The sequence below is a fragment of the Notolepis coatsorum genome (assembly GCF_963971535.1).
Source record: "Notolepis coatsorum genome assembly, chromosome: 8".
Classification (NCBI taxonomy): domain Eukaryota; kingdom Metazoa; phylum Chordata; class Actinopteri; order Aulopiformes; family Paralepididae; genus Notolepis; species Notolepis coatsorum.
The window spans coordinates 96,175,785-96,195,331 of NC_140172.1; the positions used below are offsets into that span (position 1 = coordinate 96,175,785).

Below are 19,547 nucleotides of genomic sequence, written 5' to 3' on the forward strand. Positions count from 1 at the left end.
TGCAGCAAGACTTGGTGGCAGCAGGCACCGAGGTTTCAGTTTGCACAGTAAGGCGCATACTAAACACTGAAGGGTTCCATGCCCGGACTCTAAGACGTACACCACTACTGACCCAAAAGCACAAGAAAAGTAGTCTCAAATATGCTCAAAACAGGGGCGGCTGGGTGGCGCAGCGGACATTGCGCTCGTCACCAACGCAAGAGACACCGGGTTTGACTCCAGCTGTCGGCGTTGCCTCCGGCTTGGGCCAGTTGTCATACTAACTCAATTCGCAGAGTTAGAGGGTGGACGTCGATGGGTGGTAATCTGGACGTTGTGGACAGCGACTCCTACGGGTCGGTTGGGGACGCCTGCACAGCAGAGACAGGAAATGGCGGGGGGTAGTGTGAGCCTCCCACACGTTACACCTCGCCAATGAGAGTCCGCGCTGGCAGGTGAAAAGATGTGACAGGCTGCCTCCTCGTGTACCGGAGGGGACACGTGATGCAAGGCTTCTATCCTCCCTACAACCTGCCAGTGGGGGGCATATGCGAGCAACGTTCAAGACGGGAGGGAAGAATTGGCACAATGGAATTGGGATGGGAGAAAAAGTGGATAAAAAAAAATATGCTCAAAACAATATAAATAAGCCACAGAGGTTTTGGAGTTCTGTTCTGTGGAGCGATGAAACAAAACTGGAACTCTTTGGGCCTATGGATCAGCGGTATGTCTGGAGGAAGAAGGATGAAGCAAGAACACCCTGCCTACAGTGAAGCATGGTGGTGGCTCAGTGATGCTCTGGGGCTGCTTTGCTGCCTCTGGAAACTTGCAGCGTGTGGGGGGCATCATGGATTCAGTCAAGTATCAGGAAATCATAGGAGGAAACAGCATGCCGTCTGTGATGAAGCTGAAGCTTGGGCGTCATTGGACCTTCCAACAGGACAATGATCCCAAGCATACCTCAAAGTCCACCAAGGCTTGGTTTCAGAAGAAGAAATGGAAGATTTTAGAGTGGCCATCACAGTCACCTGACTTGAACCCCATAGAGAATCTCTGGTGGAATTTGAAGAAGGCAGTTGCAAAACGCACACCAAAGAATATCACTGAACTGGAGGCCATTGCCCACGAGGAATGGGCTAAGATTCCTCAGGAACGCTGTCAGAAGCTAGTGTCTGGCTATGCATCACGTTTGCAGCAGGTTATGACAGCAAAAGGGTTCTCTACTAAGTACTGAAGATGCTTGTCATGAAGGGGTTGAATCATTTTGAGACTGCAGTAGTCATTAAAAGTAGCATTTTGTGTTTAATTTGGATAACAACCCCTGTAATATTAGTTTCATTAAACAACTTAAGCAGTTCTTGTGTAATTTGTTTATTGTAAACAGTTGGGAAATTTTATATTTTGCCAAAAAGCCCAATATGCAATGGGGGTTGAATAATTTTGATTGCAACTGTAGCACTTTTATCCAAATCGCTTTACAATTTGTTCCTCATATTTTACCCATTCACACACTGATGGCAGAGGCAACCATGCAAGATGCCAACCTGCACATTGAGCAATTAGGGGTTAAGTGTCCTGCTCAAGGACACTTCGACATGCTGCCCGGGAGGAGCGGGAATCGAACTGGGAACCTCTGGATTACCAGACGACTGCTCTACCTCCTGAGCCACTCACCCCTGTGCAGGATTGGCGTCAAAATGAATAAAGCATGCACACTGTTAAACCCCCCACTGTGTTTATTGAGAGATCATCATTTTGATCTCTTTTCACTAAAGAACAATGATGTGCATCATTTCTATTTATGAGGTAGTGATTTTGTTTTCTTAAGCCCATGGAGGTTGGGTGCCCTCTTGTGGACAGACTACAGGATTTGTTCCCTTTATGGCTGTTAACTCTTCATTGAAGGTCTCATTATCGAAAATGGAGTTTGCCTAGTCTTGGTATAGATTTGGTAGTCTGAAATTATTAGTTATTTGGGCGGTGGTGGGAAATTACATAGGTACTCCTTGCTGTTTGGCCAGGGTTGTTACCTGATTAATAAACTGTTCAGAAGTAGTTCCCTTTGTGATGTCATACCAAGGACACAAGTACAAAAACCAGTACAATTGTGTTAATCCAGTCAGAATTGTATCCATTTATTATGGATGTCAGGAGTGGCATTTCATCTTAAATTAAAATTAACTAAATTGTAGCAAACTAGTTTCACTACTTGCTTGTGGATTAGCTACCTGATATCCTTTACATCCTCTACTGACAACTGACCTGATGGGCCAATCAGGGTAATCTCTTCAGAAAAGCAGACTGGATATCTGAAATGGTTCGATTTAGTTGATAACCGAGGGGATTAAATGGCTTTAGTCATCATTCTAACTCCTCAGTTTTACTCTACTACTAAAATGTTTTGTTAGGATTGCAACCCGATCAGAGTCATACATCCCATCTGCACCTATATTTGAATATTTTTCAAATATGTGTTATGTATAACATACATTCAAGTGTGAAGGAAATATTCCTGAGAAGTTCTAAGAGTTACTTTAAAGCAAATTCACAGGTCCATTCTTACTCAACTCGTCAATCTTCATCCTTCTAAATTATGGAATGGCTTTTCCCACCTGGCAAAAGCTGTTCCTCTATAAAATGTTACAAAAGATGCTTGAAACACCATTTACACCAAGAGTTGCTTGAGTGGAACTCTTGACCTTCCTGATAGAAATGTACCCCAATATGTAGGTATAGCTCTGCCACTCTTCCTGTTGTGTGGCTGTTGGTGCAAGGAGCTTCTGAGATCTAGTATGGTGCAAGAACTTCTCTGTGGACTTTTCATCATTGGTATCAATCATGTGGAATTCACTTGGATGGATAAAAGAAAAGTTGCATTGACATCATAACCAAATAATAATTAATAATTGGCTTTTTGGTTTTATAACCCGAGATTGGAAGCACATAATAGGTCAAACGGTGTGTCAATCAAACGGCGGCCACTTTAGCTTTCAACTGATGTTTGTTGAGAGACAAGGTGAAAGTTGACGAGCGAAAACCAGAAGTGATTCAGACTTCAGAACACACAGTGGTGGATGAGGAAATGGATTTTGGAAAGCTTTTTTTTTGTCTGTTTTACTCGGACGTCTCTCAAAGACCCATTTCCCATATAAAAATTTGGGCCTGTACTACATAAGACTTCAGGCTATGGAACCGCTGTGTTTTCCAGTGTATACATCTATGCTGGAATATTGGAATATGGAATCTTGCAACCACTACAGAAAAATGTGAGTACACAAGTTCAACTCAAGTTCAGACCTGTTACTATTTCATTAGCACTAAAAGTGAATTTCCTTTTTTGCATTAGTAATTTCAGAATGTTATCTTTCAAAAGAGACCAGGCTCATCATGCATGTGCTATAAGTATAAAATATAAAGCTAAGCTTTGCAAAAAAAGTATGCAGTCCTCAAGTTCAAGTAAAATAATTGCCACTTTTCTGGGTGCCTGTTAACATGAAGCTATGCACCTTCTGTGTTAGTCTATGAACACCATGATTGGTGGTGGAATTGGCTGCGATGCGAGGGGCACCAGCTCAAATCTCGCCTAGGGCACCAAATTGTTCAGGGCCCGGCCCAGGCATTTACATTACATTACTGGCAATGCTCTATGCTGCATTGCATTGTGGACTCCTCACAGGACATCACAGTAGCTTTACGGGACTCTGCCAGTGGCATGAACACACAGTGGCATGAACACACAGCAAAACCTGCGGCTGCTAGAGAGTGGAGGCATTTTTGTGGTGCAACCGTCAGAGTGACCTATACAGAGACCTATAAGTTGAAAAAAACAATAACCCAAAAAACTGAAACGTTGTCCAACACTGAGTGTAAAAGTATACTCCCATCTTATGCCTGTAACAGGCTTTGCACTGGCATATCTTCCTTCTCAGTTCCCTCCGGAATGTTTGTTCTCGTTTATTAATAACCAATTTGATTTGAAAGGAATTGTGTAATTTATTAAAAGGTAAGACTTCAGCACCCCATTTTTTTTTATTCATAAGATAAAATAATATAAGATATTCCTTTATGTATCCCCCTGGGGAAAAGTCAGGCTTCATAGCAGCATGGGGGAGAGGGGAGGTACAGGTATGAGCATGGTAATAGTAGAGAGATATACCAATCCAATCCAATCCAACTTTATTTATAAAGCGCTTTAACAGCCACAGGGGCACAAAGTGCTGTACAGAGGCAGCATACTCAAAAAACTATAAGCAGCACTAAGCTTACGCCTAGTTTTAGGCACTACGAGGAGCAGCTGGTCAGCTGACCTGAGAGAGCGCGAAGATGCATAGAACTGCAACAGCTCAGAGAGGTAGGGTGGGGCAAGGTCATTAAGAGCTTTAAAAGCAAATAAAATAATTTTAAAATGAATCCTAAAATGCACAGGAGCCAGTGGAGTGAGGATAGAATCGGTGAGATGTGCTCATATTTACGACGAGTGCCAGTTAAAAGACGTGCAGCGGCGTTCTGCACCATCTGAAGGCGAGCAACCGAGGATCCACTCACCCCTATATAAAGTGCATTGCAGTAATCCAGCCTAGTAGTCACAAATGCGTGGATTACTGCTTCAAAATGCTGCGCCTGTAGGATGGGCTTAATTTTGGCCAGCTGCCTCAACTGGAAGAAGCTTGACTTTACCACAGCCTTGATCTGGCTGTCAAATTTAAGGTCCGGGTAAATGTTCACACCTAGGTTCTTTTTTTGTATCCACTTTTTCTCCCCATTTTCTATTTTTCTCCCATCCCAATTTTCGTATTTCCAATTCTTCCCTCCCCTGTCTTGAACGTTGCTAGACTATGCCTCCCACTGGTCGGCTGTAGTGAGGATAGAAGCCTTGCATCACGTGTCCCCTCCGGTACACGAGGAGGCAGCCTGTCGCATCTTTTCACCGCAGCAGCTCGAACTCTGTGGCGAGGAGTAACGTGTGGGAGGCTCACGCTGCCCCCAATACTTCCTGTTTCCCAACCGACCGACCTGAGGAGTCGCTGTCCACAACGTCCAATCCCCACCCACCGGCTTTCCCACCCTCTAACACTGCCAATTGTGTTAGTATGACGGCCGGCCAAGCCGGTAGCAACGCAGAGAGCTGGGCTCAATACCAGCATCTCCTGCGTTAGTGGCGAGTGCCTTGCCCACTGTGCCACTCAGCCGCCACACCTAGGTTCTTCATGATCGGTTTGACATGTTGTGCCAGCGAACCCAGATCTAGTAGTGGGGTCACAGAGGGGCCACTAAATACCATGACCTTCGTCTTTTTATCAATAAAATAAAATAAAGTCAAGGCCATACAGGACTTAATGTCGTTGAGACATTTGGTCAGCGGCTCTATAGAAAAGGAGCCAGACTTCTTTAGTGGCATATAAATCTGTCTGTCATCAGCGTAGCAGTGAAAAGGATTGGATGGAACCAAGGGGCAATAAATAAATAGAAAAAAGGACAGCGCCAAGTATTGAGCCCTGGGGGACACCATACAATAGGGGTGCAGTAGAGGACACAGAGCCCTCAAGCCTAACACAGAAAGTTCGATCTGCCAGGTAGGACTTGAACCATTCAAGGGCTATGCCTCTGATGCCCACACCCACTGTTCAAGGCGAGCAATTCAAATCTCATGGTCCACCGTGTCAAAAGCGGCCGACAGGTCTAAAAGGACCAGGACAACACTGGAATCAGTAGCTAAAGTAAAAAGATGTCATTAAAAACTCTTAAAGTGCTGACTCAGTGCTGTGCAGGGCTTTAAAACCAGATTGGAAAACCTCGAGAATATTGTGCTTGTTTAAAAAATTCATTAGCTGAGTATAGACACTTTTCTCGAGGATCTTTGATAAAAATGGCAGTTTAGAGATGGGCCTAAAATTCGACATGGCTGCAGGATCAAGCCCAGGCTTCTTAATCAGAGGCTGCACAACCGCATGTTTAAAAAGTGAAGGGACCACACCAGAGGACAGGCTGCTATTCATAATATTAAGTACAGTAGGCCCAACAGCTGGGAAGACTTCCTTAAAGAGTCGAGGTGGAACAGCATACATACATATATAGACAACATTTTATAAAAAGTAAGTGTAAACAATATAATTAACTTGGAATATAAGAATGAGAAAGTAGCGTTCGTCACCAACCCCGGAGCGGCTGGATTCGCCTGTTCGAATCCAGCTCACAGCTCCGGGGTTGTCACCAGCTTGGCTGGCCGTTCACACTAATACAATTGGCAGTATTAGAGGGTGGGAGAAGCTGGCGGGGTGGGTCCGGGTCGTTGTAAACAGCGACTCCTACAGTTCGGTCGGGGCGCCTGCTAAGCGCGGATAGGATCTAAGTGGGATAGTGTGATCCTTCCACACGCTACGCCCTCTCAGTGAGAATCCGCGCTGCCAGGTGAAAAGAAGCGGTTGATTGGCTGGACGTGTGTCGGAGGAAGCACGTGGTAGCCTCCACTCTCCCAGACCGACTGTGGGGGGTAAGTGCGCAGCGACCAGGAAGGGGATTGGGAATTGGCATAACGACTAACATTGGGATGGGAGAAAATAGGAGGAAAAAAGGAGGGAAAAAAAAAAAGAAATTAGAAAGTAAACAGTGTAATCAGACCGTAGATGTGCAGATGAGGGTCTGTATGCCCTATTAGTTATATTATACGTTATACACAAGGTACCCTAACTGGTATGATATAAATCATACGTTATACTGTCCATGATGCAGGTTAGGTGGTAAGAGTCAGAGACACATAGTGATCAGACATTCCAAGTAGTTCACAAGTTCTGCTGCCGTTAGTTCTCCAGCTGCTGGCAGCGGTCCCTGCCCACTCTTGTGGATTTCTGATGGCCGCTGGTACGAAGGACTGGCTGAGGCGGTTAGTTGTGTGTCGGGGGTATGAGTCTTGAACGTGCTCCTCATCTTGGCTCGCTCCTCATAGAGGGGTTCTCCATGATAGCGGCCAGCTTCCGTCTCATCCTCCTCTCTGCCACCACATCTAGTTTGACTAGCCAGCTCGACTCCCACCACAGAGCTAGCCTTCCTCACCGCCTGAATGCCTTCTACAACAGAACTTTGTTTCCGCGTCTCTGATTGGCCAGGTCATTTCTGGTCATGTGACATGTACGCCCAATCGTGGGACCGCAAGTTTCTACACTGGTTAAGCTTAGGCGCTCTTTCGAAGTTGGTTAAGGTTAGAGTTTGTCTTAGAGCATGGCGATAGAACGCCTGCCCTGATTCCGACGGTTAAGCTTAGGCACTCTTTAGAAGTTGGTTAAGGTTAGTGTTAGAGCATGGCGATAGAACGCCAGGTAGTTTGCAGGCTGTTAGACCCGGAAATAGGCGCAGAACTTGCTGTCCCACGATTGGCGCACATGTCACATGACCTGGCCAATCAGAGCGCAAAACTCGAACGCGGAAACGAAGTTCTGTTGTAGAAGGCATACACGCTTCATCACCAGCTTGGTCAGTTTCTTGGTGTCCCTTGAGTTGATGTAGCCACCCCCAGCATACAAAAGCAAAAAAATGGACGCTGGCCACTACAGACTGGTAAAATGACTGCCGCAAATATAAAGTCTGGAACTGCTCTACTGATCTACACCAGAGGGAGCTCAACAAATCATGTTAAACCCAGATTCGGCTCAAACAAGGGACTAAATACGTTTCGCAATTATGCCACATCAATGTGGAACGCCCTACCCAAAGCTGTAAAGGAATGTGAATCCCTACCCACATTCAAAACCACTCTTAAAGAGCACCTACGGGAGGCTGCAATTCGAAACTGGCCACCGTAAATGCCCAAAACCCCCACCACCTCCTAATAGACAGTCTCCTCCCCACCGCATGTATATATTCCCTCCCCGCCCTCGCCGTATGTATATTTCTCTCCCACCCACCCACCCCCTCCTAATGTACAGTCCCCTCCCCATCATATGTATATACTCTGTCAGGATCTAGGGGTAACAATACTGTATATTTGAATACCGTTTGTCACAAATGTATCAGTACTAAATACCTATATGTCCCTATGCCATAAATGTCATGTATGTTGTGTATGTCATAAATGTCTATATGAATTGAAAATGGGGGACCCTGATGGAAACAAGACAAACGTCTTTCTCAGGTCTGCATCCCCTTAACAATTGTGTTCTGCAATCTGTTAAATAAAGTTTTCATTCATTCATTCATTCATTCATTCATTCATTCCATAGACAATGAACTGGGAAAGATGTGACACTGTTTTTAGTATAATGCGAAAATGTTCTATGGGGGAGCTGCCTGAGAATGAATAAAGCTCATTTGAGTATAAAAACTAAAATATTCTGTGGGTCCACAAATATAGTCTCCCATTCATTACCTGATGACGTCACACGTTTCAGTTTTACTTCTCTGGTTTTTGACTTTTGGAGAGTAGCTCATGTTCAATTCACACATAGATTGAGCTGCAATGGAAATAACATTTTAATTCAGTTATGAGGCATGTCAAGTCAAGTGGCCATAATAAAATATATTCACTTTGCTCAGGCGAGCAAACTCCGAAACGTCCAATTTACCAGTTTATGAGCATACCCCAGACGCATCGTCATCTGACGGACGTCAGACTCCGCCAATGAATAAGCTAACTTGTACCTTTCTGGACCAATGACAACGTGTAGGAGTAGAGGCGGGACATGTAGAAACTCCAGTGAGTCCACGCACAGCGGTCCACATGTCGAAGAACACCAGAGAAAGTAAGGTGAACGAATTGTTGTTTTACTTAAGACTGAGGGATATTTGAACGACAGCTGCATGTTGTTAGTCGTTTTTCCTATTTCATGAATGTGGTGGACACCTAACTGGTAGCGTTAACGTTACTGTTCACTTAATTTAGTTCATTGAGTTGATAACAGGAGATTACATGTTTTAATGTTTAGCTAACCTCACCTGGCTAAGTTAGGCTACGTTTTCTTTGGTCAAAACTGATCATTATCCGGCCAATAGTACGGCGTTAGTAATACGTTAGTTGTCCTGTTTTTCCATATAACCGTTAGACTTAGCGATGAGTAACGTTACTAACTACAGACGGTAGTCACGTGGATTAACGGAAACGTGACGTCACAGCGCGCCTTGGGACGTGTTTCACCGCCAGATGGGAATTCCGGAAATGTTCCAGATCGGTGGTCAAACCAAACAAACTCTCATTCTATTGTGTCTCTGGTCATACCACTCTGAATCTCTAGGCTAAAACAAGTTTATTTTATTCACAGATTATTCCATTGTGATGACCGTGAACTATGAAAAGGGAAGTTATAGCAGTGGTGTCCTTCTTGAAGAGGCTCGTAGAAAAGGGAGAGCAGAAGGTGGAGCCTCAGAAAGTCAAGTTATTTGTGGAGAGGCTGACTGTTCTCCTGCAGGAGAAATACAAGCGGCACTGGTACCCTGACAACCCTAGCAAGGGCCAGGCATTCAGGTATGTTCCAGACAGTGCTCATTTACCTAAACGGAATGCTATTTTCTATTGTGAATATCATTTAGACCACAATTATATTTATTATTATATTATTATACTCTGGTAAACAAGAATACCTTGAAGACTCTTAACAGGAGCACTCATTCAAGGGTACTGTCTACGACTATGCTTGCACCTCATGGTACCAAAACACAGCGCAAAGGCCCTAAAAACAAGACTACAAACATCACATCACAAAACAAACTGGTCAGGCTACTGCTTGACCTTACTCTTAAAAACCACCTCACCCCTGCCCAGTTTGACAACCTAGGATGGCTTAAAGTAGACGACAGAGTACAGCAAGATACACTAGTGGGGTGTGTAAAGATGCATCGAAATGAATCTATTTCCCTACCTTTTCTCTAGATCTGCCTCATAGAAGTCACATTTTAAATGTTTACATTTAATAATGAAATTAAATGCACAGATAGAATATATTTGAAATAGCCTAGGAGCTTCTCACAGCCACATCTATGACCTATGAATCAAATGCATTACATACAGTAGGCTCAGGATATGAGCTTTATAATTTTGTAGAACCAGTAATCAAAAGCATGACAAGATGCGTTCATGGTTTACAGCAGGAGACACCAGCAGACATCCTTATGAGTTGTGTAAAGCAATCAATAACTTATAGGCTGAGCAATATATAAGTCAATAATTATAGGCTGAGCAATGGAGAAGTCAATGACTTATAAGGCTAAGCAATAGATGAGTCAATAACTTATAGGCTGAGCAATAGAGAAGTCAACAACTTATAGGCTGAACAATACATGAGTCAATAACTTAGGCTGAGCAATAGATGAGTCAATAACTTATAGGCTGAGCAATAGAGAAGTCAATAACTTATAGGCTGAGCAATAGAGAAGTCAATAACTTATAGGCTGAGCAATGGAGAAATCAATGGCGTATAATAGTAATGTAAGCGGCAAGCGCTCGGCTCTACAGATATTGAGTGTAATTTTGTACAATGTCCAGTGTCACCAGTAATACCGGCGTCATCATGAGTTTATTAGTCATGAGGAATTTCACATCACTGTGGCAACCCTACTTCAATTGCAAGCCAAACCGGTGCAAAGGCAGGAAGCAAGAGCTGTGGTGTGTTAATCAAACTTAATATTATGTATCGGTTCTAGGGATGCCCCGATCGATCGGCCACCGATCGTTATCGGCCGATAATCAGTATAAATATGTGATCGGTGATAATGCTTTCTTTTCGCCGATTGTCAAAACCGATCTCACTCGCTGAGTTCTGTCTCAGACACCGGGAGCTGCACACACTCCCACACAGTGGTGCGGCGTCTGCTCCTCCCTCCAGCCCCTCCCGCACGCATGTAAACACGGGTCTAGTCTAGTGGGACGGGACCTCCCTGAGCTAACGTTAGCTACCGTTACAAAATGACCCAGTCAACCATTCACTTCCAGTCCAATACATGATGAGGCATTGTCTAACCGAACGGTATCTAGCCGGCCAGCTACTGATAGCTCCTGACATCAACAAACGCTCCAGCAAGTCTAGTAGAGACGTGTATGATACCTCCGCTAGCTCACGTTAGCTGACGCCAGCTCACTGTTCAAAACGAAATGTCCCACTGAACTAAATAGTTCACTGAGGCGCTGTATCAACGTTATATAGCCGGCCAGCAGTAGCCACAGATAGCTCCTGATATCAATGTTTTATAACACTCATTCGATGCGTATTCGAGCTGAGGGCATGTTGTTGAATGTGATCAATAGGGTCCAGCTGCAGCTCCGGAGAATCCTGGCCGTAGCTGCAGGCTACTCGAGTATAGGGTCCAGCTGCAGCTCCGGAGAATCCCGGCCGTAGCTGGAGGCTACTAGAGTACACACAGACAGTGGAGCTTGTTGCGTGGTGGCGATGTCTCGCAGATAATAAAAGTACAAGTCTAATTATATAATATATATATTTTATATAAAAAAAAATTATATAAAATAATTTAAAAAAAAATGTTTAATCAAAAACGATCGGTATCGGCCGATATGGCTCACGAGTCACGACGATCTATCTAGGTCGTCCTCGGACGGGCCCTCCATCGGTGCTTCCAGTCATCCCGATCCTCCATGCATCTGGCTGGCTCGCCGGTGCTTTCTGTTCCCGCATCTCTCCTGAGTACGTCCACGTAGGTTAATGTGGGACGTCCTCGTGATCGATGCCCGTGTGTTGGTTCCCACAGCACAAGTTTGCTGGTTGGCATCTCATGGTGTCTCTGGCAGTGACCTGCCAGCCTCATTCTCCTGACTGCCACTTTATCGCTCACCTTTAGCACCCCCCCATACAAGTTTGCATTAGTGACATGCTCATCCCTGTTGATGTTGAGCACCACACGCATCATTCTGGTGTAGCACCCATACAAGGACTTCTGCAGGGTGGGCTTCAAGGTCCAGCATTCACTGCCATACAAAAGGACAGACTCAACTGTTGCATGAAAGAAGTTGAGCTTGATTTGACGCGGGAGGTTGGATTTCCACACACTGGTCATGCCGTTCAGAGCCCTCCACGCAAGTGCCTTCCTCACTTTAAGGTCTTGCTCGGACGAGTTGACCCACGAGCCCAGGTACGTGAAATCACTGACTTCCTTTAGAGCAGAGCCTCCTGTTGTCCTTAGAGGTGGATGATCCGGGAGGATGTTATACATTATGACCTCGGTTTTCTTGGCATTTAGCCTAAGGCCAACCTTGGCGCACTCCGTCTCCACTCTGCACAGGAGTTCCTGTGCCTGCTCCACCTGGTCAGAGAGCAGGCTGATGTCGTCCGCGTAGTCAAGGTCTGTTAGGACTATGGCGGGGTGTCGTCTCGATCTCCTTGGGGTTATTGTGAGACCAAGTTCCTGCTCCCGTCCATTGATGGCCTTCCTGAGCGCATAGTCGAGGACTATGACGAAAAGGAAGGGGGCAAGGGTGTCCCCTTGCATCTTTCCAGCCAGGATGTCTGGATGATCGGTGATCGGTATCGGTGGCAAAAAAACGTGATCGGGGCATCCCTAATCGGTTCACTTCTAGAATATTTTAAAGGAACAAGCCAACATTATGGGAAATGAGCTTAGTCTTCTCGAGTCAGATGAGACGATAGATGTCCTCTCTGTGCGTTCAGTAGAAAGCTATCCGGCTTCAAGCTAGCCTAGCTTAGCACAAATGAATGGAAGCGGATACGGACCACTAGCCTAGCTAAAAAATTCCAGAAGAGGTGTTTTTGGCCAACAGCTAGGCTAGGTGATCTGTATAGTGTATACGCTCCATTCATTTGTGCTAAGCTCGGTACGCTAATTTCCCACAATGTTGATGTGTTCCTTTTTTAATAAACTTTTTTAACCAACACTTCCTCTTCCACTGATGGATGGGGGGGGGGGTACCCTAATGCCCCCTATTGAGCAGTTGCCATTGGCTGGTATGCTAGTAGCTTGATGGCACATCTTCTGTTTTAAGATTCAAGAGGTTTATTTGTCACATACATACCAAGGCATACAGTGAAATGCGGGTGGCCATGCCCGCTTTGATTGTGCAATAATACAATAAAATAAGTAGAAGATAACAAAATAGACATGTTAAAGTCCTGAGATAAATGCAATAAAAAGTTAGCTACGAATTAAGGCACTGGGTCCTATGTACACTACTATACAATATACAGTTACTTTTACTCTCTATCCTTATGCTATACTTGCTATTTCTAAACTACCGGTAATATACTATACAAGAACCACAACAGTTCTTTCCTTAAAGTGACCTATTTTTTTAAATTTTATCTATGGTATCTTACCATGGACCCTCGGGACGGCATGATTTCGAGGTCCATCCATATGTCTGCTTTGTGTGGCCTGCAGGTGTATCAGGGTAAATGGGTTCCAGAGGCAGGATGGAGAGCTGCTGCAGGCATGCCAGGAGAGTGGGCTTCCGTACGAAGACCTGGGCCTGCCCCGAGAACTCACCCTGTGGGTGGACCCTGGGGAGGTGTGCTGCCGGTGAGAGGCCATTTTGACTTGTATTTTGTGCAGCACATGGGTACATTTATTTAAAAAAAGAATATATATATATATGTATTGTTTCTGCAGACACAAAATCATCGATTCTGTCATTCCGAAAAACATCTAGAATAATTATAACGATGCAAAAGAAAAAGGTGAAGTAGGAAAAAAACGCTAATAAAATAATAATGGTTATAATAAAGATATTGGTGGCAATATTATTCAACGGATTATTTTATTTTACCAATGTTTATGAGAAGAGGAATGAAAAGGAATAAAGAGGAGAGAGAAAATGCATAGTGTTACATTGAATTTGTTATGTTATGGGTTGTCAAATAAAACGGATCACTGATTTTAAAACTGAAGAGAAAATAAATTGAAGCTGCTGCATACAGGATTTAATGATCCTTTGGAAACAATGAACCACAGGGTATTCATTATTATAGTTTAAATTTTTTATTCTTATTATTTCATACATACATACATGACTATTTTTGCTACTAAATAATTTTGTGTCCCAAAACATACATTCATAATTATTACTTTTCTTTTGGCCGCCTTCTACCTTGTTAGATTTGGAGAGCAGAACCATGCATTCTCAGTGGCAAGTTTCTCTAGTGATGAGGAGGATGACGTCACAGAGAAAGTGACCAGCGCTGTGGAGAGGGTGACATCTGACTACCACTCGGGTTCATCTTCTGATGAGGATGGCGTCTTCAGAGAGACCTGCTCCACCCCTACCGTCTTCAGAGAGACCTGCTCCACCCCTACCGTCTTCAGAGAGACCTGCTCCACCCCTACCATCACCCACAGTTTGCATGCTAACCAGGTAATCCATACAGGCTAACGGATGGAATATTTGGTAGCTATTTTCTTTTTGCCATAGGCTTCCAGGGTATCAGAAAATGTAAACTCATGAAATTACTAAAAGGTCATCCTAACATCTCAGGTGCAGATACTAGGCCTGTCCTCCACTAAAGAAATAGTCGACTAATAGTTAAAGACTTTTTTGATTAATCGAATAGTTGATTTCATCAACAAATGTGTAAGATTTGCATTTTCCACATCGATTACTTAAATAATCATTATTTGGTCCGATCATGCATTGTGATTGGTCGAGAGCGTTCTAAGCCATGAGTATATTCATGATACACTCACAGTTAAATCACCAATCTGCGCTGGCTTTATAATGTTGTAGAAAGTTTCAACTGGTTCATCAAATGGAAACTGTCAACATGACCTACTCCGCAGACAACGTTACGTTTGATTTAACATACCTGTTAACTATAAACGAGTGGATAGATATAGAGTACTGTCTAATGCAAGCGAAAGTCGGAAAAGGTCATCGGCACCTCGGACAGTTCCAGTTCAATGCCCAGGCCATCGTGGTGGTGTTGAGGGATACAAAATTTGAGGCTTTTCTCCAGCGCGTCCAGCTCATCTTTTGTTGGATTGGCATGTCTAATAATGCTGTTTTTATGAATACCGTTAGATGTAGGCCCGTCCTCTATATCTATCCACTCATAGTTAACAGGTACTTTAAATTAGACTAATATGTCATTCGTTTGCGTTGCCAAGCTGGTTGATAGCCTACTCCATTTGAAATTCCATAGCAACGATGCATCTTTAGGAACTATATTTCTACGCCAAGTCCACTGAAATCGATATAAAAGACAACTTTCTGTATAAAAGCCATAATACACTCGAACCGTGGGATATCATGAATATTGCCACTCTGTGATGCCTACGCCACTCGAGCTTCACTCTAGTGGCTGCGGGCACATCACAGCCATGGCAATATTCCTGATATAATACTTGTGTATTATAGCAGTAGCAGTCGCATCTAATATGAACAGACTAGTTATTTTAGTTTTTTAAAAGAATCATCAGCACATTGGGTCACATAATAAAAACAGTATAAAGCAGGCTAATAAAGGCTTCAACTTCACAAACTTAGTTTTTGGTTTTAAAAGAGGGACCTCGGGCGGCTGGGTAGCGCAGTGGACTAAGCACTCGCCTACCACCGCAGAGGGGCTTGCGACTCCATGTATCAGAGGAGGCATGTGATAGTCTACACCTTCACCAGACCGACAGTGGGGCAATGCGAGGAACGACCAGGAAGGGAATTGGCATAACGATTAAATTGAAGAAAAAAAATAGACCTCTTTTAAAAACACTTAATGGTTAAAGAAATCTATGGACCTCAGGGAACGTATACCCAGTGTCAGAAATTGTGTCTGTTACTATGCTTGAGTAAATATTCAGTTTTCCCCCCATCTTTGACAGTGAATAACACCATGCTAACATTGACCAAAAGTGGAATCATGGATACTTTCCTTTTTTTTATCCACTTTTTCTCCCATTTTCTATATTTTTCTCCCATCCCAATTTCGTATCATCCAATTCAACCCTCCCCTGTCACGAACGCTGTTTCTTGCCTCCCACAAGCCGGCTGCAATGTGGACTAAGTCATACATAGCACATGTCCCCTCCGGTACTTGAGGTAACAGCAGTCGCATCTTTTCACCTGCGCAGCTCGATCTCTCAGTGGTGAGGAGTAACGCGTGGGAGGCTCACGCTGCCCCCGACACTTCCTGATTCCACTGCGCAGGCGCACCAACCGACCTGTAGGAGTCGCTGTCCACAACGCCCGATCCCCACCCATCAGTTTCCCACCCCCTAATACTGCCAATGTGTATTAGTACGGACGACCAGCTAAACTGAAAGCAAATGTGGAGCGCTGGGCTCGAACAGGCAAGCCCAGCGTCTCCAGATTTCGTGGCGAGCGCCTTGCCCACTACGCCACGTAGCCGCCAAATCATGGATACTTTCAATGATTTGTTAGGCTAATGTTTGTTAGACTAAAGGATTGGATTAAAAATACCTGACAATATGATAATGAGACGCTTGTCTTTTTTTTTTTTAAAGGCGCTGAACCCAGCTGCGACTCCTTGGAATCCTAAGAAAAAGTTGGTGAAAGGTAACTGCTGTGGCCCTCCTCCATGGCCTCCCTATGGCTTTAGACCACCCGGGGCCCCCAAACACATCTTAAAACAGAACTGCTGGACCCCACCTAGCTATGGAGTAGGTCCTAGATACATATACTGAGACTAGGGATGCACCAATCCGATATTGATATCGGCCGCCCCCGATATGACTTACTAAAATAGCTGGATCCGGTATCGGAAATATATATATATTGGAATTATTATATTTTTTAATTCTTTTTTAAAATAATATAATAATAAATAAAATAATAAATAACTTCAGTACATTTATATCTGTTTGTTACATTTTGTTTCACTAAGTTAGAGAAGTGATGTTTTAAGTCGAGCCTGATGTTGCCTTGCACAAAATAATGATCCCAGTCTCTTCCACACAGTGGTGAGGCATACTGTTTATTAATTGAACATTGGGTACTCTGTATCGGCCGATACCCAAAGCCCAGGTATCGGTATCGGGACTGAAAAAGTCGGATCGGTGCATCCCTAACTGAGATGGCTAATCCAAACCTACACTGTTTAGGAACCTTAGAACCATGATACAACATGTTGGACATTTACTGTAGAGCACAAAAGAAAAACCTGTTAAGATGACCAATCTATTAAAAGTATTTTTTTTTGTATAGCTAATCGGCCGATACCCAAAGCCCAGGTATCGGTATCGGGACTGAAAAAGTCGGATCGGTGCATCCCTAACTGAGATGGCTAATCCAAACCTACACTGTTTAGGAACCTTAGAACCATGATACAACATGTTGGACATTTACTGTAGAGCACAAAAGAAAAACCTGTTAAGATGACCAATCTATTAAAAGTATTTTTTTTTGTATAGCTAAATTGTATTTTATTGTTTGTTCTTTGCACTTTTTACCATTTGTAATGGTGTGTGAGTAAATTAATCAATTGTATTGAATTTGGAATATTGAAAATGTGTTCCTTTTTGTATCAAAATATGAGCTGACTGTATGTGATATATGGGAATGGAATTTATGCCAGCTATACTAGTTAACGTGAGCTAGGTTAGCCAGTTAACGCGAGCTAGATGGAAAGACAAACAATGTAACGTTACTGGTGAAAAAGTGATTTACCTTGGAATACTCCTGTGCCAACTTGCTGTACTTTGCTTGCAGGTCTGCAGCCATTATTGCTGGATTATGAATAGCCCCAACTTTAGCCAAGGTAACATTAAGCTAAAACTAGCTTTTCAGGTAGCTCTTCAGCTAATGCTAATAACACCAGCAAGCGAATACATCAGAGCTCCCCGTCAACACCGCTCTGTCGGGACGATGGCATTTAAGAAAGTATCTGCTGTTAAAATGACAAACAGCATTGACACTTTAATTCACAGTTGATTAAAAACACGTTTGTTTTATAATGCTCACTCTCAGCAGGAGGATACCGCACGTGTTGTTGATAAATTATCATATGGTATCGGAGCATATAATTTACGTGTAGTCGCCGATACCAGCATTTTAGGCTGTATCGGAGGCATTTCCGATACTGTTATCGGAACAACTCAGGACATTTAGACATTGAATAAATAGGGCAAAAACACAGATAAAAAAATTTAAAAAAATAAGTTATAAACTGTCCATAGGGTATTGATTTTTAGTGTGAGTTGAAGAAGCTGGGGCATTAAAACAAAAGGCAAAACCTTAAACGTGAGCCAGTCATTTTGAGTGTGTCGGATAGGGTCCATAATAAAAAAGCAACATTGTGATATAAGGTGGTAATTTCCCGGGCAATGGCCTTAACCCTTTCACTACCACACTACAGAAGGTTAACCGTCTGTAACCTTCTGTAGTGTGGTATTGAAAGGGTTAACCTTCTGTAGTGTGGTAGTGAAAGGGTTAACCATTTGTCGTGGGGCAGGGAAAGGGTTAACCTTCTGTATTGTCGCAGTGAAAGGGTTAACCATTTGGTAGTGTGGTAGTGAAAGGGTTAAAGATACCAATGTTTGTTTTGCCTCGCTGCCAGAGAAGACCAACCCACTTTATTATACAGGATGTGGTGGTGAGTACCATATCTATCACCAGTAATACATCTGAGAGCAGAATATTAGACCGTGTCTAGAGTTTTTAACAGTGGAATTGATCGTTTATGTTTCACCTGTGTTATCGTGTTGTGGGATCTTTTGATATTATGAATTGTAATTTTTTATCTAAATTGTAAATGTAGTCAAATGTCTCAACTGAAATGTTCTGTTAATCAGAAATGTTCTGTTATCAGACATTTATTTTGATACAGTATCTTGCTAAACATCAATTATCTAACATGAGATTTTCCACAAATAAGCAGATATTGTGATATATATTGATATTGAAATAAGTCCTGAATATTGTGATATTTTTATATTTTACCATATTGCCCAACCCTACCAGCTATACTATTGTGGGCAAATGTTTTATTTATTCAATGTACAATGATGAACTGTTCTTTATAAATTATGAAGTTACAATAAAGACTGTTTTGCAATCATTTCAGTGTGTGGAGTTGTGAATGACTTCTGGTTACTTACAATTGGTGCCACTTCTTATTTCTAAACTGTTAAGCCAGCTCAGATATGTCTCAAAACTATATCTAAAATGGGTAACACTTTATAATAACACTCAGTTATAAGACCTTTATAAGGTATTTGTAGATAATGAACTAATCATGAACAAACCATTTATATACATTCGTAAATTATTATTAAATCATTTATAACTATTTGTATAACATTTACAAATTAGTTCTACATGGCGGCTGAGTGGCGCAGTGGGCAAGGCGCTCGCCACTAACGCAGGATATGCTGGTATCGAGCCCAGCTCTCGGCGTTGCTACTGGCTTGGCCAGTCGTCATACTAACACAATTGGCAGTGTTAGAGGGTGGGAAAGCCGGTGGGTGGGGATTGGACGTTGTGGACAGCGACTCCTACAGGTCGGTTGGTGCGCCTGTACAGCAGAATCAGGAAGTATCGGGGGCAGCGTGAGCCTCCCACGCGTTACTCCTCGCCACTGAGAGATCGCGCTGTTAAGGTGAAAAGATGCGACGGCTGCCTCCTCGTGTACCGGAGGGGACACGTGATGCAAGGCTTGGTCCTCACTGCAGCCGAC

General features: G+C 43.4%; 1 protein-coding gene across 2 annotated transcripts; it reads left to right on the plus strand.

The window, feature by feature from the left end:
- The first annotated feature begins 8,658 nt into the window (after positions 1-8,658).
- Positions 8,659-18,929, plus strand: btg3 (B-cell translocation gene 3). Of its 2 annotated transcripts, none has more exons than XM_084320184.1 (5): positions 8,659-8,711; positions 9,228-9,430; positions 13,309-13,446; positions 14,023-14,278; positions 16,378-18,929. In XM_084320184.1, the coding sequence occupies exons 2-5, from the start codon at positions 9,255-9,257 to the stop codon at positions 16,555-16,557; spliced, it is 750 nt and encodes a 249-aa protein (XP_084176310.1). In that variant the 5' UTR covers positions 8,659-8,711; positions 9,228-9,254; the 3' UTR covers positions 16,558-18,929. The 2 variants fall into 2 exon arrangements, with proteins under 2 accessions (XP_084176310.1, XP_084176311.1); XM_084320185.1 differs by having other exon boundaries at positions 8,679-8,716.
- Positions 18,930-19,547: the final 618 nt, after the last annotated feature.